At 50.3% G+C, this 22,934-nt stretch overlaps 1 protein-coding gene and 1 long non-coding RNA gene across 4 annotated transcripts; one reads left to right on the forward strand and one right to left on the reverse strand.

Moving 5' to 3' along the window:
- Positions 1-1,556: 1,556 nt before the first annotated feature.
- Positions 1,557-19,827, reverse strand: TP53I11 (tumor protein p53 inducible protein 11). Of its 2 annotated transcripts, none has more exons than XM_031593378.2 (7): positions 19,684-19,827; positions 7,680-8,197; positions 6,558-6,616; positions 6,011-6,059; positions 5,508-5,604; positions 4,583-4,684; positions 1,557-3,624 (listed from the first exon to the last, which is right to left on the reverse strand). In XM_031593378.2, exons 2-7 carry the CDS (start codon positions 7,806-7,808, stop codon positions 3,491-3,493), a joined length of 570 nt encoding a protein of 189 aa, XP_031449238.1. In that variant the 5' UTR covers positions 7,809-8,197; positions 19,684-19,827; the 3' UTR covers positions 1,557-3,490. The 2 variants fall into 2 exon arrangements, with proteins under 2 accessions (XP_031449238.1, XP_031449237.1); XM_031593377.2 differs by having other exon boundaries at positions 7,680-8,200.
- LOC149917803 (uncharacterized) lies at positions 4,614-12,258 on the forward strand. Of its 2 annotated transcripts, none has more exons than XR_016466832.1 (3): positions 4,614-5,344; positions 7,588-7,757; positions 8,730-9,119. It is a non-coding gene; the product is annotated as an uncharacterized LOC149917803 (long non-coding RNA). The 2 variants fall into 2 exon arrangements; XR_016466833.1 differs by lacking the exon at positions 4,614-5,344 and adding an exon at positions 11,217-12,258 and having other exon boundaries at positions 7,361-7,757; positions 8,730-8,918.
- Positions 19,828-22,934: the final 3,107 nt, after the last annotated feature.

Genomic DNA, 22,934 nt, shown 5'->3' on the forward strand with positions numbered 1-22,934 from the left:
GTAGGCAGGAGAAGCAGCTGTATTTTTGTATTTGTTTTTAGCAGCTCTGGTGAATCTGGGGGCTCAGGCTGCAGTTGCTGCTGGCTGCAGAGCAGAGGGGGCTGTGGCTGCCTGGCTGCAGTGCGGTGAGCACAGCCTATGCACCTTGGGGGGAAGAGTGGAGAGCAGCCCCCCATCCCTGCCCCCAGCTGTTATTTAATGCTCAAATGACTGTCGCAAATGCCTGCGAAAAGGGCTGCGTGTGAAATAATGATGTTGGAAATCTATTTTAAAAGAAAAACCTGTAAATGTTCTTTTTATTAGATAGTGGAGCTAATTTATCCTGTATTCCCTACTGTAATGCTTTTTTATATTGAAAGGAATTTTTTTTGGTAATATAAAGCAGAACACAAGGCTGAAGCACTCTGCACGGTTTTTGTGTGCGTTTCTTAAAAAAAAAAAAAAAAAAGTAAAAAATAAAAGAAAGATATTGTGACAGTGAAGTGAAACCGCTTTAATTTTCACTATTTGCTTGGTGTTAAGTACAGTCACTTTCTTACCAAAGGAAAAAGAATAAGGTCAGTTACAGCAGCCAAAATGAGGTATAAACTCAAGTGTCCCGTTCTCCCCTTCCCCCCAAGTAAAAACCCTTGACCAGAAAGAATTGGCCAGCTTAGGACAGACAGACAGACAGCCTCTCTTTTGTCACCAGCTCCAGTTTGCCAGATGGTGGTTAGGCGTAAATAAGGCGATGCAGAGAGTTCCGTAAATGTAAGCTTTCTTCACCCTCAAAAGTGAGGGCTCGAGGAATGCAAAGGTTTGGTTCTCCCCCATGGAACAGGGTCAGTCCTGCCTGTGCCTACTCAGAGCACAGCCCTTGGAGAGCATGGCCTGCAGCCCTGACCGGCGCTACACACACATAATGAATTGGAAATTGTCCCTGGGGAGATGACATCAGTCCAAAGCTTTTCTCACGCTTTAATAGATAAGGAAACTGAGGCCAACAGAGATCTTCTCTCAGCACATCAGAGCCTGAAGTGATGCCTCAGGCTTTTGATCCCAAGTTATGTACTCAGCTGTCACCTGCAGCCATGATCCCAGCACTGCTATTCTTAGGGATGCAGTACAAAAGCTTCAGCATTCCCCTCCCTTTCTCCCCCCCAGTCTTATCACCAAAGACTAACAACCATAGTTGTTTTCTGGCAGCACTGCAGATAAACATCAAATGGCAAAACCAGAAGTGGATCACTGCTCTAAGTCTTGAAGAGACAACAGGGAACTAAAGAAGAATCTGACCTCATCTGATGTAAAGCTCCATTGGCACACTTTCACGGTGCCCCTAACTACTTTAACCATCAAGAAGTCTTAAGAAAGCTGCTCTCACATACATAGTGCACTGACTCATTTCTCTCACCTGCTAGTTGGCATTTCCAGGTACCCTGATCAGGTGGCCAGCCACAGCCCCAAAGTCACAACGCAACTAAGATCCTTGGTCTGCTGCCAAAGTGAAGGGGAGAGGACAGTATGAAGAAGGCCCTCCATTTCCTCTTCTGTAAGATTGCTCTTAGTTTGGTCAGTTTTACTTGTTTTTTTTTTCCTAGAACCACTATTTCCCACCCCCTAAACCCAACAATCAGTCTGTGTATACATTCATGTGACCCCAAAACACAAAGACTCACGCTTCACTTACCTATACCAACAACTGCAGCCGCAGCACTGGGCTGCATGCACTGTGCTGCCCATGCGGCCAGTATGCAGGGTAGGATAGCTTCTAGTTCTTCAGCCAGCTCTGTGCTGCCCTTGGGGCTGCATGTCATCACTTCCTGCCTTACAGGGACATGATCTCTCTTCCAGAGCCTAACTCTTCCACCCGAACAGGAAAGCTGCTCTTAAATAGAAATTTTAGTTGTTCACTATCCTGCTTTGGACTTGTTGAAAGCAGCTTGGCAGAGAAGGAAGCTCCAGCATTCAGCCTGCTGCTGGATGTTGCCTCTGCCTTGGATTAATTTGTAGAAAAAAGTTAGATGCAATGTTTCCTGGTTCAGATACTCCCAATGTTCTTACCTGACGCTTTGCATGGTCAACACATGCAACACATCCAGTGTTCCAACACCAGGGCAGCTGCTTCTAAACGCCAACAACACAAACACACCATACAGTAACTACCTCCTAGCTTCTTCTAACTCTATGAAGGTACCGAACAGCAAACAGCTGTAGCTCCCTGTCTCACCAGTGATCAGAGGTCTGCTGGTCACACAAGCACTGTTTGTGTAGACATCCTTCTACTGGGACTTTGGTCAGTTCCAGGGCTTGCTTTGATCCTGCCAGCAGTAGCCCATAAGTCTATATCCTGTATGCAGCCCTTCTGACTTCAGCCCCACAGGGAACAACAATGCAGCCTCCAGCTGTGGACAGGGATAATCTACAAGGAAAGCATTAAGGAGTTGGGCAGCCAATGCTGTTAAGCCCAGGAGATGTAGGAGAAACTGGCCAGTGAACTCTACAGCACATTCAGTGCTAATTGACACTAATTGACAGTAATGCCTTCATATGCCACTCCACCCATGCTGTTCTTGTAGCAGTTAAACAGTATCCTAAGCACCTCGGTGGGACAAGCTTTGGTCTAACAAGCTCACTGCTCTCACAACAGACTCCAGTTCCCACTTAACCGAAGCCTCATCCCCTCTGCCTCACAGCCACCACTACCAAAACTACTGTGAAGCTGCAGCTGTAAGAAGTGTTCTGGGATGAAGGAGACAGGATGCTGGCCTAGGAACATCATGAAACATCCCAAGCAAAGGGATGTCTCTGCTCAACAGGCTTTTTTCAGTAGCTTCCTTTACTTCTCACCTACTATAGTTCAAGCTGTGCCACTGTTCCCAGTGCAATCCCTACACAGGGAACAAGCAAGGAGTTTCTTTCACTCCCTCTCCTGTCAAACTTTGCAAGCACCCAGTGCAAAAATAAAACCAGGGCTAGCACCTTCAGCAGCAAGGGAAGAACAGCTGTCTGCAAACTCAGCAACAAGCTCCCCCAGGCAAGCAGTCAGCACATGCTAACAGGGACATGGGCCAGGCACATGAGGATGCGTGCCACCAGGCACATGTGAGACTCACCGAGGAGAACAGACGAGTCCTTCACTGGACAGAGATTTGGTTTCTTGTTTTGTGCTTTGTTTAAGGGCTTCAGAGCCTGTGATCCCATCAGCCAGTTCTCTGGGAACCTGGCTCCTTTCTCTGAGCTCCCCTAGGCCTCCCTGAGCCCACCTCATGCTCTTCGCTTGCCACCTGCAGAGGGGCTGCTGGGGGTTCTGCAGGATGCTGCTCTCCCTACACATCACCTGACAATGCCACCAGCACCGGGTTACACACTGATTCATGCCGGTAAGTGGAAAAGAAGTAAATCACTTTATAACGAAAAGGGACTAACAAAAGAAAAGTTATAATCATAATGCAAAATTACCGACACAAACCCCCCCCTCCCACCCTTCCCATGACAAAAAGCCCAGGAATTAGACTTTCTTGGGACGGCGTCCAACTTGGTAATAATAATAAATGCTGATGAGAACAAAGAAGACTCGGCTGACCAGGAGGAGTACAGCACCTGTGGCCATTCGGCTGCTCTCGACCAGGGAGACGGTGGTAACTGGAAGAGAAGGAAATTAGGCAGAGATTGGTAGAGGAAAACAAATCCAGTGGCACTGGGCTCTGCTTTTTACTGCCCTATAACGTAGCTTCTTGGAAAGACCTGCTGAGCCTTGGGAATGCAAAAGCTTTCCGCCCTCACACATGCAGCAAACCTGCAACACAAGTGCTTAGGTAGATTGATTTCACAGCCTTAACTTTAGCCACAGGTACACAGGGCTCCCATTAATAGGAGCACTTCTCTAAAGGTAGCTGTGTACAGACACAGCCAGTCAGCCTGATGCCTGGACTCAAGTGTTAACCATGGGATCTATTCTTAAGCTTGCTTTGTGGTTTGACCCCTTCAGTGCTGATAAATACTTGTCGTCGTAGAAGTGCCCATAAGATATACGTGGTCCACTCCCCATCACCTGAGCATCTCTTTTCTGTTATTAACACAAGCTACTTTATAACGCAATTAGTGAACTGTCCATACACGTAATAGATATGCCCCCCAAAAAACAAGCTGAGCTATGACCCTCTGTTTTGGTAAGACTGGAATTCCCTCCCTTTTTATGTAAGTTACCACAGCCTCCTCTGGTCAGCCCCAACATCTCAGCAGTCTTTCCAGGAGGTGACCTGTGCTGGCTACAAAGGCCAGGATGTTCTAGGGTAGCAATTGGATGAACTGGCAAATAGATGAATTGGCATCTTCCCTTCACCTGGGCTCCCTCTGGTGGGCAGACTGAGGCAGAAGCTATCTTCATGGGGAATGAAAAGGGAGAGCAGCTAGCAGAGAAAATGTCTCCAGGGACAGGTAATCTCTGCCTTGTCTGGTAGAGCAAAGGAGCCCTCTGTAATGCTGGCTGGACTCAGCACAGGGACAGCTGAGCATGGGGTGCTAGGCACAATCCCTCTTGCCTACCCTGAGCTAGAGACATAGCCCACACCCCACCCCACACTTCTTCCTCCGATCTCACCCAGGAACTGCACGGCAAAGTAACACGCCTCTGTCAGCAGGGTCCAGCGGATGATGACTTTCTCAGCTGTGTATAGAGCGTTCCACATGATGAGCGAGATGCCTGCCAAGCAAAAACAGCACAGCTGCTCCAACAGTCAGGGAACACCAAGACCGGACAGCCCACCCACCTGCTCAAGGTGAAGCATTTCAGCACCCAGAGGGTGGATGCAGGGGAAGCAGCACTGCTAGCAGCTGTGCTTCCTTTGCCCATAGTGGCTGCTGCACTTCCAGCCGTCCCCCACAAGATGTTGCTGTAGCCTGCAGGAAGGAGGCAGCCGCCAGCCCACCTATGCAAGGGCATCCCAGCCCTGCTGCCTGCTTTCCATACTAGCCACTCCCTCCCAAGCACTCCTTGCCAGCACCCAGCTGCCTTTTTGTATCGGGCACCACAAGTTGACAGCCTCTAAAAGGAGGCTGGGTAGGTGCCCAGTAGCTGCATTGCCTGGTAGTGCAGCTAAGGAGCACAGCAGTCACAGGATGCCACTGTGTATGGGAACTGTTGAGTCACAGCCTGAACCACTGATTGAGCACCTGGAGAAAAGACCCAGTCAGCCCTATGAGCAGAGGTGAAGGCAATTCAGCTGTGTGACCCAAAGGAACGGAGCCCATCTGCATCTCTCTTAGACCTCATTTGAGGGCTGACTGCTACTGAGGAAGGATCTCTAGTTAGAGATCCTTCCCTTGTGGAGTTTTCCCTACGAGCCTTGATCTTCAGAGATGGGTGAGCGTTTTTCTTTTGTACCACTGTTCTGTCGGTGCTGGTTCCTTTACTACTATACCTTTCCACCGTATTGACCTTTCTGACTGTAACACAACCCCTGCCCTTGTTCCCCTTCTGCCCTCTCACCCTATTGCTTCACACCCAATGCTGGCATAGCACTCACTGAGGAGAGCTCCTCCATAGAGCCGGATGGGTGTCTTGCTGCTCACCGACTCCTCATTGAAGATGGCATCGTAGAGCTGATCAGGGAAAGCCAGGGCCTGGAGGAAGAAGGGGAGAGACTCAGCAGCGCCTTCCCAGCTCTGTCAGAATGTGCTAAGTCGGGCAGGGGGAAGTGGTGCTTGATGTGATCAGAGCCCTTGGCCAGAAAACTGGAAATTAAGGAGGCGTGAGAGATAACAGTGTGTCAGCTGCTCACTCTAAGGCCAGTTTCTGTGAGCAAGACTGTCGTGCCGTGTGTGGTTTATGAACCTGCTAATGAAAACAGACTCTGGAAATGGGAACAAACTACCAAGAGCACTGCTGGCAAAACTCATTGCTGAGTTACAGCAAGGGCAAAGGCCTCTCAGGAAAAAACAGTGGTGGTTTTGGAAGGCAGGGAAAGGGGAATAAATGACTGAGGAGCCACACTGTGGAATCCAGGAGCTGGCTGTTGCCCTCACTTACCATGATGGCCACCCCAGAAAACATGACGGCGGAAACCAGCTGCCAGACCCTGCATGGAAGACAGAGGACCTACAGTGAGCACAGAGGCAAACATCTCTCTCCTGCTTCGCAACACCTTCCTAGCTGTCTGCATGGTTACTAGCCTTTATTCTTCATCCTTGTGCAGCTGAAGCAGTTACAGGTCTTCTGCACAAGAATGTGGGCCCCCTGCACACTGCTAGTTCCAGCCTCACTACCCAGGGAGAACTGAAATCCCCCTTGCACAGACACAGAGGAGGGAAGGGACCCTACAAAGAGGACAGGGAGCACCTCTGGCTCTGTAAAGCCCCCATACCTTCCAGCATCTGCCAAGAGACCAGAGCTCATGTCCTTCAAGCTGTTCACAGGGGAAGAAAGCAGGACCAGTTTGGCTCTGCAGCCCAGAGAAACCCTGAAGGGAGCAGTGAGGCTATATGGCAGCAGAGCTGGTGTTGGGGAGAGGGCTGGCAGGAAGAATGTGGCCAGGCATTCTCTGATGGGCCAGCTCTGATGTGTCCCTGTGTCTTACCTGAGCCCCAAGGGTTCCCGAACAGCAAACTTGATTTCATTTCCCAGGACTTGACTAATCTGAAATTCAAAGAAAAGGCACAGGGTGACTGAGCAGACCCTTCCCCAGTGTTTAGGCAGCATTTGTCATCCCAGAGGGCACACCTTAATCCCAGGTGAGAATTTATCTTCAAGAGGTCTGATAGGAGGACAAGAAAAAGAAATTTCTCTACGATCCCTTAATCCCAAAACCTGCTGAAGACTGACTTGATTTTCATCAGGGTCTAGATCCTTCACTGCTCCTGACCAGGATCTGTAGGGCTGGGCCAATGTTAACTTCAGTTTCTCACTGCTATGTAAGTAGGGACCTGCCTCTTCCCACATGTAGCCTGTGATCCTCACTGATGAAGCACGACAGCTGCAGAGGCAGAACTGCTTGGGAATTTCTCATAGAAAGGAGGTGCAGGATGGTTCACGGGAGGGCAGGAGCCAGGCAGTGCTCAAGAGGGTACTTGGGACAGGGCTCTTGAGAGATGAGCCCTTGCTCTCCAGCTCTGGCATTTTGCTGAAACAGACTGTGCACGTTTATTTGCAATTTGGACCTCTTCAGAGAGGCGCCACTTTGTTTCTTGAATCACTGCTCCAATTTGCAGGGCACAGGTATTGGTATGTGATGAACTGTACTGTACTGGTATGTGCTGTAATTGGCTGTGCTTTGCTCTGCTGGCACTGAGCTGGATAATGGGTGTCTCAACAATAACATTTCACCAATGGATTAAAACAACTTAAAGGCAGGGCTCAGTACATTACTGTGAAAAGTGATTTCAGGCAGCTTTTGTGCATCCACCAGGCTACACCGCCTGGCCCTGATAAAGGGCAGCAACAATCTTGTCGTGGCAGCCCTTACAGGGCAGAGCTGCTAGCCCTGGTTTTGTCATAGAGGCTGCAGAAGACAGGCATTGGGGAAAATAAAGTGACAAGTGAGTTTTATTCATTTGCTTTAGTTACCCAGTGGAGAGCATTTCACAGATTTGCTGGCTGCTTCCCTGCAGCAATGGCCCCATCGCTGCAGGGAACAGCATGGAGCAACCAGGGTGGGACCAGGGACATCTCCTAACACCGATGGTGACCCAGCGCACCTCACCTTGGAGCGATGGACCTCGCCATCATCATCCTCGCCACCGACACCCAGGATCTTGCGTGTCTTCAACCTGCTCACCAGGTCAGTCTGGCTGTGCTTCTTCATCAGCGGCGGGGGCTGCTTGGCCGCCATGGCGGTGTGTGGGCCACAGGCCTCCGATCCGCTGCTGGGAGAGCTGAGGGGAGAGGCCTGAGCCACGCTGGCTGGGAACGCTGTGGGGCCGGGCCCCACACCTGCAGGGCAGCCCGGGGTACAATTCTCCTGCTGGCTTGGCCACAGGGAGAGCCACAGCCTCCAGCCCACGGGGCTCACAGCTGCGAGGCTGTAGGGAGTGTTTTCACATGGAATCTCACAGGGTTCAGAAAATAAAAACTAAAAAAAAAAAGCACAAAAATCCTTCTGCTAGGCCAGCAGATGGCTCCTCATCGCCCTGGTGCTGAGGTGGGGAGCTGTGGGCTGCCCATGCTGGCTGTGGGAAAGTCGTCCAGGTCTGCGGGGAGGGCACCAGCTGTCACCACGACCTGCTGGAGAGGAAATAAAGAATCAGCAGTGCGGCCACGGAAGCACCAAATGGACTGCCCTGCCCAGACAGCCTCTGCCATCAGCTCTGCCGCAGGAGCTGCGTGAGCATGGGCTTCATACTGCCATCCATACCGTGCCTTGTGTGCGTGCCTATGCGCTGAGTGCAGCCTTGAGCTTCACCAGCATGTGCTGTGAGCTGTTTGGACCTAACCAACTTTAATGATGGAAAAGACCACCAAGATCATTTAGTCCACCCAGCAACCCATCGCCACCATGCCCACCAAACAAGGTACATTCCAGCCATCCCAGCAAAGCAGTGTCTATGGCCCTTTAGGAACATGGTACCTCTTTGCTTCTTCACGCACTAAGGCAATTAACTGTTGTTAAACACTTCCCAGATGAGAGGAACTGAAGTCATTAAATGATGCTCTGCTTTTTGTCTCTTTCTCTTCACCATGCAATACACCCTCCAGTTCCATCTTGGGCAAAATGCCATGCAGATCTCAGATATTTGTTTGCTTTTCCCCCCAGACACTGCAGCACAGTGTTGTGCCGGAACACATCAGCCCTATGGATGCAAGATTCCAGAGGCAAGATCTTCTGTGAGGACATGTTGCTTCCTGGGAAACAAATACGACAGCAAACAGAGCACAAATACTGGCTAGGAAAAGAACAAGGCAGAGATAACTGACAAGCTGAGACAGAAAAGACAACTTCTGAGTAAGTGTGGAGGTGTAAAGAAAAATCACTCTACATCATCATCCAGTCCTAAAACCCAGGAAACTCTCGATTCGTGAAGTCTTTCCTCCTGATTTGTCTTCCTTTCTTCTAAACTCAGCCAAACACAAAAATATATTTCCACTTGCCATTTCAGCCCCCAAGAGAGCCGTAGAAAGGTCCCCCACTGGCAGCAGACACAGCTCAGCTGGTCCCAGCAAGCATAGGGATTAAGCACAGGCAATCCCTCACTCCAGTTGCACTTTCTCATGGCTGTCCCAGGAGAACAGAATTTATGCTCATGTCTAAAGAATTCACGAGTCCTCAGGGAGTCATGAAATGAGGTGTCAGTATGTTGGCATTGTGCACACAAGTGTTCTCCCGCTGCCTTGCAAAGGATTTGCCTCTCAGGAAGATTTCTCCAGTGTTGTCCACTGCAGCAGAGCCACTGCTGCAGGACCACAGAGCACACTGATATAACTCTTGGCGATGCAAATCTAAGAGAACTTGCTAGGACAATGTAAAGGCTGAATACAGTGCTCCAGTATTTAACAAGACCCCTTCAGCAGTCCCAGGCAAGATGTTTTTCAGCAAGCCAATTCAGTTACTCAGGGCTTTGCTTCTTTTGGACTGGTGGGACTTTTTCTGGTCTTGTTACACCGACTAACTAAGCCCAGGTTCCCAGAAAGTCACTGCCTGTGGCAGCCAGGGTCTAGAAACACTTAAAAACTGAGAAACAGAAAGAAACTGCAAGCTGTGTACCTACTCCCACACTGCATTGTAAAGCAAGAAGATCAAAAGGTGACTGCTGGTAGAGCAGATTGGAGGATGCACAGTGCCCTGGGCGTGCCATGCTAACAGCCATTGGGAGTGCCCCTTCACCCCACAGAGGTGTTGGGCACCTCCAGCTGCAGGACTGGAGCCTCTCCCTTCCCTCACACTTTGGTGGGGAGCAAAGAGGAAAAAGAAAGACATTTTCAGATGCAAAGAATCCTGAGGGCATGATGTAAAGGAAGGCAGTGGGGGTTAAAGGAAGAACTCATAGGCTAAGAGCGATAAATGGCTCTGGGATTACATGGGCAGGCTTGCAATTCCGACCACAGATAAACAGATCAAAATTTGGCTTCAGCAGTTGCATTGCCAGTTGCCTTCAGGGCGTGAGTTGACGGAAATGATGATGTCAATAAATTAGCACTGCTCTCCCACTAAGAATTTCCACTAATTTGTGGCAAACCAGTGGCCAAGAGCCGGGACAGCATAAGCCAGCTAAAAATGCCACTAAAATAATCACTGAAGGCCATTCTGATACATAAAACCAGGCTCCTACTGTGCTAAGCACAGCTGTGGCACAGCCCTGCAGCCAATCCCACGTCTCATTATCCCCATCTTCCAGAGAAGGAGCCAGTCTAATGAATATCGAATATTAATGAATAATGAGCTAATGAATGCATTAGCACTAATTCAGTGACATTCAGACAGAAGATGCTGAGGATTTGAAAAATGTTATACTTACATTAATGTATCCTGACACACTGAGAGTTTAGAGGATGTTTTCTATTAGCATATGCGTTTTCAAAAGGGAACCTCCAACTCATCCTGCCTTGGTTTTCTCCTCAATCCTCTTTTCCAGTATCCCAGTGGCTGAGCAGATCAATCAGCACACACAGGAAATTCCTATGCACACACAGCGATGGGCAGCACCTAGGGCAGATGAAAGAGGGCTTCTTTTCCTCCGAGAACCCTTTTCTTCACAGGCTTCAGCCACACATATGACATTTCAGCAGCCAGAGCTGCTGGTTTCAGAGTTCCTAAGTAGTATGCCAGAGGCAACCCAAGATCTTGAGCCCACTGTGATTTGCTGGTGCCACACATTTAACCAAGATGGTGTTATACTCGCACAGTGGATGACTCTTTGCTGGAACTCTGACAGCAAACCTGCCATGCCCAAGCATCTTTATTGGCCAAGCAGTTGAAAGCCACCAATGAACATGAAGATGCAGCACTGTCCCTTCACAATACCACAGGTTGCCATTGTACCTGCAAGCCCTTGGTGTTTCCCACATAACCTGAAGAGGCATAACCTTTCACAGGTGTGGGATCCGAGCCAGGCAAGCAAAACCATGTCTTCTTGTACCAGGGATATCTGTATGGGCAGAAACAAAGTCTGGGCTCAAACGCAGGGGCACAGCAAAGAAGTGGGTGCACAGATCAGAGCACTCAAACAAGAGCAACACCAGTCAGAAAGGCAAAGATAGCTGTCTGGTGGAAATTAATATGAAAGTTTTTCTTTTATTTTCCAAGAGACTCACCACTAAAGTATCTCGGTGTCTCACAACCCTGCCTCACTACGGCCCTCCAGCCGAGGGACAGCTGATATCCCTGCTCTGGAAACACAAGGAGATTAAAGATGGCATCCACAGAGGTACTCATCACCTTTGCTCTTGCAAACATTTGACTGTTGACTCAGTAAGTGGGATCTAAGACACTCCCTTGCACACACAAAGGCGCAGCGTGTTCAGGGGTATCCGTGATGGAGCAGACACCTAAGGCAGATCTCCCCCTGGTGAAGGTAACAACAGAGGTGCAACTATCTCCATGTTGTGTTTCTGCAGCTGTGAGCCTGCCCTTTCCTAGTTTTCTACCCAGAGCTGGGATTTGAAATGATTAAGACCTCTCTGCCAGAGCACAACTCTCCCCGCTTCCCAGTGGATTTGCTCCATGCCAGCTGCAGCACATGGCTTTGCTGGGCTACCAGCAGATTCTAAAACAATAACAAGATCAGTCATGTTTTCTGCTGGGAGGAATACAGAGCAACCCTTGCCCAAACTGAAAGGTATAGATCACTAGTCTAGCAAAAAGAAACACCCAAGAAGTTTCTGCAGTCAGGAAGCCTCAGAGACTGCACAGGGTCAGACCTGATCTAGCTGAAAATAATGGGATGCCCAGGTATTATAAGGCAACTAGAACTCAACCAGCAGAGCAGTGTGATGGGAGTGGTGCACCTGCCCAGTCTGGTATAGTCAATACAACCAAGTAAAGAGGCTGCTTCTGTGTGATTTCTCACCTGGAACAAGCCAGGCACACGGAACCCCCAGGAGCACCATGAACCAGGGCCCAGCTGTAACATCAGGAGTGTGTGCTCCAGCTCCTTCATTGCCCATAGGCTTCCAATTTCCTCTTGCAGAGAGAACAGGAAAGTTTCTTTCCATGTCACAGGAAGTGTTATACAGCAATCCAAAGCTGCCAAGGGCTCAGTTTCCCCAGCAGAAAATTTTAAAAAAGCCCTGTTTGCTTCTCAAGGAGCAATAATTAAATCCAGCAACCACAGCCCTGCTGCTCTGCTAACTACCACCTGCAGCAACACACCAACAGTGAGCCCGAGCACTAGGCTTCACCTCAGGCAAGAAATGCTGCTCTGCAGCCAGCAGCAGCATACAGACTAAGTCTGTGACTCCAGCATGATCAGGGAGGAATCGTGCAGACCCACAGCTACCATCGTGCACAGCACCACATGTGCTGGGGACACAGATAACTCAGACATCATCAGCTGATGATCCCAAGGATTTGAGTTCCCTGGGGCACGCAGGAGCCAGGAGGATGAAGGAGGAGATGAAATACATCGGGAATGGGTGCTGTTTTTCCTTAACGGAATGAAAAGAGAATTCCTCTTTGATTTCCCAGCTGTCTCAGACAGGTGTTTGCAGAGACGGTCCCAACAGCTCAGTGGGCCATCTGTCCTGCAGATGAGTTCTACAGAGAAACATTAGAAGGAAAAATAAAACCCTCATGAATACACTGGTTAAAAAAAGAAAGAAAAAAAAGGAAGAGAAAAACCAACCCCCCCCAGAAAACGCATATTGAGCTTAGCTAATGGAAAAGTGAGGCTTTCAAATGTTTCAAAGGTCTATTGTAAAGAAAATGTCTGTCATCTCCTCTGTCTCACACGTCAGCAATGCGAGAGGCTCAAAGAAACCTCACAGAGAATAACCCTGTGGGCAGGGAGAAGTCCAGATATACACTGCCTCACCTATGGCAGAGCCACAGCCATGGACTGCAGGATGCTGACATGGGGTGCTTGCATTTCCACCACCAACCTCAAACCTCAGACTTTCTCTCAATCGTGCCCACGAACTCTCCATAATTTCCATTCATAAACTCTCCACGAAGCCGATGCCCTTTGCTCCTAACCATCATCCAGCTCTGCCCAGGTCCAGAACTCAAGAAGGAAATAATACAAAAATTACATTCGGGAAGGCTCAGCCCCCTCAGCCACAAAGCAAGCACAGTGTCCCTTTGCATTTCATCATCAAGACTGTAATTTCAAAGCCATTCTTGATGGTTTCTCCCCCAGAAGATGAACTGCATCTCCAGCAACACTATTTCTACATCTGCAGTCCAGTAGGTTAACTCATACAATGTAATGACTGCAATTTAGAAACTACTACAATGGCTATGAACATGAAACGGAAAATGAAATCAATACGGCTGTACTGCTCCTGCATCCTATAAGCAGACTTTTGACCTGTGTTGCATATGGATCTGCAGCCCCAGCCTGAGAACAGCTGGTTGGGAGAATCCCCAGCACCAGCAGGGTCTTTTTTCCTTCCAGTTTTGTAAAAAGGAAAAAAAAAAGAAAAAAAAAGAAAACACAAAGGGCTCCTCTTCCCCCATCCTCGGCCACGATCTGACCAGATGTGCAGCCTAGACACACACAAAGAGGGGGAAAAGGGCAGACAAATACATTTGCATTAAGCAGTGAGAGTGCCTTTTAGTCTGAGCAGGATACTTTCTGAGCTCCAGACACACAGACCCCCTCAGCACTCAGGTCTTTCCTTGTGTAAATGACAAGATTTGCTTCTACCAAGCAGAGCACCTGTAAATCAGTCCTGAGATGGGATGGCCTCGATGAGCACCAGCCAACAGCTACTTCTCATCAAACCCTATGCAGTAGGATATTTCCCATACCACACGGCCACATCCCACATCCTACTAATTCACATTCATGTGCTTTTATGTGCATGTATCTTGTACAGCACATATATGCTTAAATAAATAAGAAAGATGTGGTTTGAGCTGAGAAAGAAAGGAGGTGATCTTTGCTCCCCTCTGCTCAGTGTTAAGCTACTGGACGGGCCATTGGGGCTGCCAGACCAGAGGAGCATTTTGGCATTACCTGTATCTCAGTCTCATGAGACAGCAGGACATGGGAGCAAGCCAGCTGTGGGAGGTCAGAGAGAAGTTACCTCCTGCTCCATTCACTGCACAGAAGGCAGATGCCAGATTTCATCTCTCAGCCCCACCAATCACCCTGGGACCATGTTCTCACTTCCTCCCAAAGCGATTTGCCAGCATTATGCCCTGCTCATTTACACACAATTGCAGCTCCCGGTGCACCACTCCCCAACGGCTCAGATAGGCTTAGGAGATGCTTAGCAGAAACCCAGCAGGGACAGGCTCCCCGTGCAACACATAGTGCAACTATTTGGTAGCCTACCCGAAAGTGGCAAGAATCTCCCTCTGACACCCTTCTGGTTTCTATAGCAACAGGTTAATGTTAAGACGTTAAGATGCAGAACTCCTCAGGCTGGGCAAACAGAGATAGCACCGATTTAGGGAAGGGAAACTTCTAAATAGCTGGCGACATGAGAACAGAAGGTTTGCTGCCTTGCCGGTCAGCAGGGGCACCCTCTATGCAACCTCACCCGGGGCGTTTCAGCTTTCCCCATTCCATTTGTCCATTCTTCATGGAAAAACAAAACCACTCCCCAGGTTCATCTCCAGCAGAATCCACAGCCTTCTCCCACAGATGCTGTTCAGTTCCCAACGAGTAGCTCACACAAACCTGACTTTGCTTTTCTTTGGCTGCTAATTCAGGGGAAAGCACTCTGTGCATGCACGCGTGTGCGTGTATGTGCACATGTTTGTTTATGCATGAGCTGCCGGCTCCGAATTATGCACAGATCAACAAGACACTTTGAATTCCCCAACTGTGAAGTGCGTGACATTTAATCTCAACCTTCCTTTCAGATTTCATAATGTGCGCTATCAGCAATGGGCACTCAGTACACAAGCACCCTTTAGAAAGGTTTCAAAAGAAAAAGATGATAATATAAAGAACCTGCAGACTGAAAAAGAGACAGCACCTCGGATGCAAGTGTTCTCCAGTTTCCACAAGAGGCCAGCTAAGTGCCCTGCAAGGAGCACGGAGACAGTCTGCTCCTGTCGCAGGATAAATGCATTTCACAGGTGAAGAGAGTGGGGCTGGGAAGTGTGAAATGTGTCACGGACCCAGAGTTCTCCTCCTCTCCCCATTTTTGGCTTCCTGGGAAGCAGGCAAGGGAAGCCACGCTCATAGGTGCCTACTGTAGGACGGGCTGCATCATCTTTTGGAAAGGTTCCTTCCATGCACCGAGCTACATGAGGCTTTTGGTTACAATTATATATAGGCAATGTACATACAGGAACTCCTGATTTTAGAATTCAGCTTCTCACTACATGTTCCAGGCAAACACTATCTCACTTCTGCCCACCTCACAGCAGAGAGTCACGCTTTGGAATTATAAAAACCTGACAACAAACAATCTGCAACGAAAGGGGTTCCCTTCTCTTCTGCTGTGCATGGAAAAGTGATGTCCTCGGCAGACCTGCTCCTAAGTCACAGCCACAGAGGATGTACAGCAGCCCAAGGAACTAAAGCAAGATATCTCTTTATAGCAGAGGGGAAGCAAAGGGGGGGGCATCAGAGCACAGCATCAATAACCTTGCTGTCAGGTTGTCGCTTCCAGAGATGGAAAGAGGTTCTCAGAATACTGGATACAACAAGCTCCAGTAATATCAGCATCATACATCAGCAGCAGCGCATGCATGTGTATACATGCATGTGTGTACATACACAGGGCAGGGCAGGGAGGAGGGTGACAGATACATTAAAGGTGACAGATACACGCTCAGAAACATGCCGAACTACGGCCAGCACTTGCTGAGACTTCAGTGTTGGCAGCTTAACTTTATTCTCAATTACGGCGTCCAAGATAAGTGCAGCCTTTGACTCCTGGCAGTCTCCTGCTTTCTATGAAGCAAAGTTTGGGTGCTCTTATTGCTGCTTACTTTTGCAATAACTTTCTTCCCAAGTCACGAGCAAATTCCACCTGATTTCAGACAGCACAGGACCAGCTGTGAAAAGCCCCCTCTGCACACAGTGCTTGTGTTGTTTGCATTTCCCTCTCTCGTTGCAAGAGGCAGCTCGGGCTTCCATCTCTTTGAAATACAACCCCACGTGAAGTGCCAGGCAGCTAAAATTCAGTGTTCAATAAAAGGATTCAGCGGGACTTAAAAATCATGTACCTTTAAAACACTGCGATTCTCAAGAGAACACCCTGCATTCTCAAATTCCTCCACGGTCAACAATCAGAGTGCCATTTCTGTAGGCACACGGCTCCCTTAAGCTCTGTATGGCATGGCAGCATCTAACGGGGGCTGGAGTGATTTTACAGCTCAGCAATGAGATTCCTGAAATAAAGTCTCAAGGCTCTCCATGGCCATGAACAGCCAAACGACCAGAGGTTTGCACTTTGCTCATCAGATGGAACCAGCACAAAAGAGCCCCTCTGTTGCCATCATGGGTTACTGAACAAATTTGTGCTCGGACAAAACCACCAGCTGAGTCACCCGCAGGGTTTCCTGAAGATTTGTGGGTTTTCCCCGACACTCTCTTGTTCAGATGCTGACTCGGCTTCAGACTGTTTACTTTCTCAACCCAGGCAGGATACAGCTACCAGTGACACAGCCACAAGCCTTTGTGTGGAGCTCTGCCTGCACCTGCTTTCCCCCTGTGCCAAGGCCCATAGTTGAAGCCTGCCTGATTTTAATAAGAAAAGGAGGGATTTCTCTGCTGCAGGCAGCAGCAGGCAGCTGCAAAGGGGCTGTGAAGCACAGAATCCCTTCAAACAAACAATCGGGCTGCTGCAGGCAGCATGCCCTGGTGCTCCAGCACATGCACCTCTGCTACATCACTCGTGCTGCTAATGGCACTCCCTAGAAGAAACCACCAGGTTTGATTGATTCCTGGCTGCTCTCCCATGCTCTCTCAGTGCTTTTGACTTGGGTGATCTTAAATCAAATCCCTGACAGTAACGTCAAGGAAGCTCAGCAGTCACAGAACCTGCTAACAGCCTTTCTGCATGGGCTTCTGAGCCCACTGGGCCAATAGCAGAAAATGAGCACAGGGTAAACGCGGACGACAGCTTTCTGACTGCCATCATTTGTGGCTCTGGGCATCCCTTTGGGTCCCTGTTTGAATCCCACCAAGGGAGCTGGGTAATATAGCACACAGTCCAGCCAAGATCTGGCAGGGATTGCCCAGGTGAACATGGACTGTGTGGTTAAGCAGAGCACTGGAGGCAATACAGCCCATGCAGGGGCTGTCCTGCAGGGCCCTGCACATCCCATAGCCTGGTGCTCTCCATCTGCTCTTTGGGCATAGCGCAGCACCACAGATGGGCAGGGACATGCCTGGGGTGGCATTAGCCCCTGTACATGGCAAAGAACCTCACAAACAGAAGAAACTGAAGAAGGCCAGAGGATTGTTTATCATTCTCTTTCATGTCTGAACTACAAAGCAGTCCCCGGCTGTAGCTGAGTTTGTCTTTGTGAAAATCTTTTAGCATCTTGAGCACAAACCCTTCCAACTCAGAGTGGACTCATGCCAGCCCATGGACAAAACTGAACTCACATTTTCCAGGAAAAGGGAGGGAATTATGCTGCAAGGAACACCTGGTGACCTCTGAGGTCCCGCTTTTGTTGGTCTGGGGAAAGTCCAAATATATTTGGGGGGAAACACTGGGTCTTTTTCTCCCAAGACTTATTTTCACATTCTTACATTAAAAAAAAAAAAAAAAAACCACCATAACTCAGAATGTCTTTCTATAAATAATGTCCCAATGGTGCCAAGGTCACCAGGCCATTCCCCCAGCGTGAGGACAAAATCAGAACATAAACAATCTCAGCATCTTTCTCCTGCACATAGGCCTTTATTCCCCCTGTGCCAGGGGAGAGCCTGGAACCCAAGGCATAGCAGCAGGAAACAGACTCCCATGGCCTGATCCCCCAGGTGCAGCCCACATTGTGAGTACCCAAGTCAATGTGGTTTTTGTATTCGGGCAGCATCCAAACAGACCTCATTAGAGGTTTGGGTACTACCTGTGGCAAGGAACAAACTGAGCTTCAAACAGCTCCCAGTGAGGTATGCAGCCAGCAACTGGCACAGCCCTTTCTCAGCCCAGCCCTGCTGCTAACCTGGGCCTCTAGAGTGCTGCAGGACAAGCAACCACCAGCTGGAGATGTTCTCTGGGCATCTTGCACTCAGTGCTCGTTGGGAACACAGGAGCATTTTCCTTTGGATCAGCCTCCAGCAGCTCCAAATGGATAGAAAGCCTCAGGCAGAGCATCTCACTGGTTTACTCTTCTGCAGATCTAATGGACCCCCAAGGCATGTCTCTGGAGATGCTCTGCTGCCCTCTCCTCTCTGCAATAAATCCTTGCTACAGCTCTGCCAGCAGAAGGGACAAGCGTCCCCTGAGACCACAGACAGACGCCATCTCTGCAGCCTCCTGCTTGGGATGAGCCACCCTCCTCTTTATGCACAAGCGTACAAACAAGGACACAATTGAGAGAAACCAAACCCTACACTCCCTGTTGCAGGCACCGGGACACCGCTGGTTCACAGCATCCTTCTCACACTGTGCGTGCACAAGGGACAAGACGTGGCTATGAACAGCTGGGTACCTTCGTGCCCAGTCTCAGGAACTTGCTTATTTGCGGTTTTCACCAAAACCTATGATAACTTCCTCTGAGGGTAAGAACTTCCTTGTCTAAAGGATAACTGCTATTTATTTATTTTTAAAAAGCACTCCTCACCCACAGGCCCTGGACGTCATTACTCAGCAGACCTTGCTTTTGTACAGATAGAGTTACCGAGCAAGTTATTTATGCCAAGTCCAGAATAGCCGGTGCTCTTGCACACTCTGTAATTTCTCATGGCTCAACTGTACCACTGGTGGCCCTAATGTCAACACAGCTTTGGTCACCGCTGGCACTTCCACCTCCCAGCCAGGAGGAGATGGATTACACAGCACCCACGTAACCGCTGGCAGCTCGGGCTGCCGGTCCTGCCTCTGGGGCAGCTGCTCGGGGAGCTGCGATGCTGCAGGGGTATGGGAGGCTCGGGGGCCTCCAAGTGCTGAGCAACCCTGCCCCATCCCGCACCCCCTCGCGCCTGGTTCCACCCTGCAGCACGGCTCGTACATCTTCCTCTATCATAGGCTCTGTTCCCCGGGACCGAGCCCTCCCCGCCACCCCTGGGCACCGCGCTCCTGCTGTCACGCCACGAGCAAGCAGAGGTGGACGCGGTGATGCGATGCGGGACCCGAGTCCTCGAGCAGCGCCGGGAGAAGCCCAAACCGCCGCCGGCCGAGGGACCCACGTGCGCTCCTCTCGCCGAGCGGCACACGGTCGCCGTCCCCCGCAAGGCTCAGCCGCGCCCCCGGCTCTCCCATCCTCCCCCGGCACTCATCCCGCACCTCCCGTTGCACCGCGCACGGGCAGGCGGAAACGTCCCCACTGCCGGGGCTGCTCTCCTCGTCCTCCTCCATCCCAGCCTGCGCGGTTCTGGGGCTCCCTCCGAGCTCCCGGACCGGTGGGACCCGCGCTCCCCACCCCCGGCAGAGCTCCAGTACCGGCGCCGCCCCCTCCCTGCTCCGCTCTTACTCACCGTGCTACCGCTAGCCTCGGCGGTGGCGGGGGGGCCCGGAGCTGCTGCCCCATGGGCACAGCTATGCGGATCAGTAAAATTAGCCGAGCACCGGCGCCGCGCTGCCCGCAGACTGAGCCCGGCCCCCGGTGCGGCGCCGCTTTACCGCGCCCCTCGCCCGCCCCGCCCGACGGGGCGGCCCCGGCCCCGCCGCGCCCCCGAGCCGCCCCCCGCCCGCCCCGGCGGAGGTCAGCCGTGGGCTGCGGGGAACAAAGAGCGGCGGTCGAGGGGAGGAGGCGCGGGGTGCTTCGGGAGGCTGCGCGTAGCCCGAAGCCGCCGGGAAGGCTGGCGAGGTGGGGGTTTGTCCTGGCGCAGGGTCAGGTCGGAGGCTGCAGGCTCGTCCCCAGTTCCTATAATAATGCAGCGAAGGGGAGCGAGGCGCTCGGTGGTGCTGTTCAGCCCGGAGGCCTGCCGCACAACTAACTCCCTTCAGAAAACCAAACAAAGGGAACCTGGGCACGGAGGCTCGCCCTTGCTTCTCCCAGTGAGCAGCAGCCAGGCTAATTCCTGCTGTTTCTCTCAGGGGCTACGGGGCAGCTCCATCTGTGCATCCTTCCACGTATCCTCAGCACCTGTCCCAGCAGGGGCGCGCAGGCACTTTGACACTTCAGTTAGCTCAGGCCAGGTGAGACAGTAATGAAGGGTAGTGGAAACGTGGGAAACAGACACCAAATGCTGGAAACAGTTGGCACACGGAGCAGTGTTAGCGGCAGGTGGCTCTGGCTCTGTCCTGCTGCTGCCACTTGGTTTTCTGAGCAAGGATTTTGGGGTGTGTGTGTGATGTGGCAAGTTTCTCTGGCCCAGTAAGCCCAGCTGAGGAAGCAAGCGGAGGGGGAATGGGGTGAAAGCCATGTAACTCTCTCTGACCCCATGGACAAACCATAACGGGAAGCAGTCCTGAAGTGTGCGCTGTGATGAGGTCACTCCCAGCACAAGGGGTCCTTTGAGAAGCAGAAGGATCCTCTGCTGGGAACTGAGATGAGACCTCCCAGAGGCCAAGCAATGAAGCTGTAGGAAACAGCATTTCTTCTGGGGAAGATCTGACATTTCGGTGGCTGGGTTTGCTGAAAACGAGGAAAAGAAAAGCTGAATTTGTGTTTTCAAAGAAAAAATTCAAAATTCCCTAACAAATGCAGTCCTGACTTGGAGCTGGTGAAACATCTCACTGTGCTAACGATAAAATTTTCAGTGTGATAATGCCAAAGCACGTATACAAGAGCTGAAGCAGTGCCTGTGCTCCATCTGTGCTCTACGATATTGAAATATTGCAGTGTAATACAAAAGCACACAGAACAAAATGAGACAACCATGTTTTACATTATTGAAGTGAAATAACTGCGATATTGTCAAACAAGGCAAGTCAAAATATGTCGTGTTCACTTTTTAAAATAGAAATTTGCATGTAAAGAAATCTCGCAGAATTTTACCAAAGCCCATGAGCAGTTTTCAGGCAATAGTCGAGGCTGTGGCATCGGGGTGAGCAGTGAGGAGCAAATGCCATTTTGCAGAAGCGATCCAAGCATTTGTGTCACCCCACGTCGCGAGGAGCTCCCACAGTGCTCCTGACAGCAGCACAAATGTGGCCGTGTTGCCCTCAGACAAGATCTGAATCTATAAACTGGAGCCTGAGGCCTTTGGCAGCGACTGCTTTGTTCGATCCCACCTCCCACCCGCATGCTTCTAATTCAAAGCTCTGGGCAACGCCTTTGTCCGCACCACTGAATATGCACAGGCATTGACGCAGCCCCAGTGTGCCTCATCAGAACTGCTCCCACCCTGCTCCTTTTGGAAGGTGGATTTGATGACCAGGACTGTGCCTTAACCTGTAGCTAGGCTCAAGCAAGGTCTGCTCTGGGGACGGGAAGGGGAGCACAGAGACCTGGAGTGGGCTTGGCGTCTTCAGGCTGCTCTCTTTTGAGAATGCTGCAATCAGATGGACCCACGTTGCAGAGCAAACATGCTGAGAAAGTGGTGGTTTCTGATATGTGAGAAGTGGGGAGGCCTAGAAAGAAGAAAAAGTAGGTTCCAGATTGTCAGGGCTTGCTGTACTTTCTGTCCTTTTTTCAAGGAAATCTCAAAAACTGTCATTTCAGGTCAACAAAGCATTTTGATTCAGGGCATTCAGAGTGTTGCATGTGAACCTCTGTATTTAAGTGTTTTTGTGTATACCCAATTAAGCAGAAGAATTAGGTGCCACTTGGATGAGAACAACAATCTCTTCCAATTTTACCTGAAGCATCATAAGACCTCCTCAATGTTTTTGCTGAAATGGCTTTTTCAGGGGGGAAAAACCTCCAAAATCCCAAGTCAGCCAGCTATTGCGAGGGTGCCACCCAGGGTCTCAGTGTGTCCCTCTGTGCAGAGATCATTGGTGGGGACCCACCAGATGCAGGGAACTTCCTTGTCCCATCAGGATGGGCACAAGCTCCATCAGCTGTAAAAAGATTATGTCAGGAATGTTTTCCCTCTGTTCCTTGCCTCCCACATCCCTCTGGACTGTCATCCTTGTTTTCAAAATTTGGCCATGCTTTCTCACTGTTGCCTTATAGCTACTTCTGGCTTTGCTTACTCACCCCATCAGCAGCACCCCTCTGAGCAGCCATGAGAGTCCTCATTGCAGCCCTTTTATGCTCTGTATCTGATTGTCTTGTTGTTCCTGCAGCACACAGATCTTGCTGACTTCAATTTTCACCCTTTAGATCATCATTTTCTGACACTAGAAAATATTTCCTATGGTTTCCTTTGAAAGATGCTTCAGAAAACACACTGAGTGGTACATCTGCAAGGTGTAAGATCAGAGCAGATGATTAAACCCTCCAGTCCAAACTCTCATATCCATCACAGCTTCTTGCCTTTCCTCTGGTTAGAGCTGCACCAAGTGTGAGAACGTGTACTTCTCCCAGGACAGACAGGCTGCAGGGCAGGAGCCATCCCATTGCCCATGTCCCATTGCAGCAGCTCAAAGGCCACAGCACGTCTGCAGCTGGCAGCCACCTCTGCCTGGGGATGGAAACCTCATGGGATGGGGGACCAGGTGCCTCTCCCATTTCAGTTGTTGACCAGCATTGTGGAAAAGAGCCTGATTTCTCCATAGAGTTTGCTTGGCTTCCTCCTCTACCCGTTAGTGGTTGCTGGCTGAAAGAATGTGGCATGCCTGGAAGCAAGGAGTAATGTGCTCCTCTCAAAAGTGATGGAGCAAATGTGCAGAAGAG

This window comes from Phasianus colchicus, chromosome 5 (assembly GCF_987193195.1).
Source record: "Phasianus colchicus chromosome 5, bPhaCol1.hap1.1, whole genome shotgun sequence".
Classification (NCBI taxonomy): domain Eukaryota; kingdom Metazoa; phylum Chordata; class Aves; order Galliformes; family Phasianidae; genus Phasianus; species Phasianus colchicus.

What these genes read in the sequence shown, in the direction of transcription:
- TP53I11 (XM_031593378.2), bottom strand. Translation starts at nt 7,808, where the DNA reads ATGGCGGCCAAGCAGCCCCCGCCGCTGATGAAGAAGCACAGCCAGACT. An exon ending in GCGAGGTCCATCGCTCCAAG is followed by an intron (nt 6,617 to 7,679) that starts GTGAGGTGCGCT and finishes TTTGAATTTCAG; the next exon opens with ATTAGTCAAGTCCTGGGAAA. An exon ending in CTATGGAGGAGCTCTCCTCA is followed by an intron (nt 4,685 to 5,507) that starts GTGAGTGCTATG and finishes TTTGCTTGGCAG; the next exon opens with GCATCTCGCTCATCATGTGG.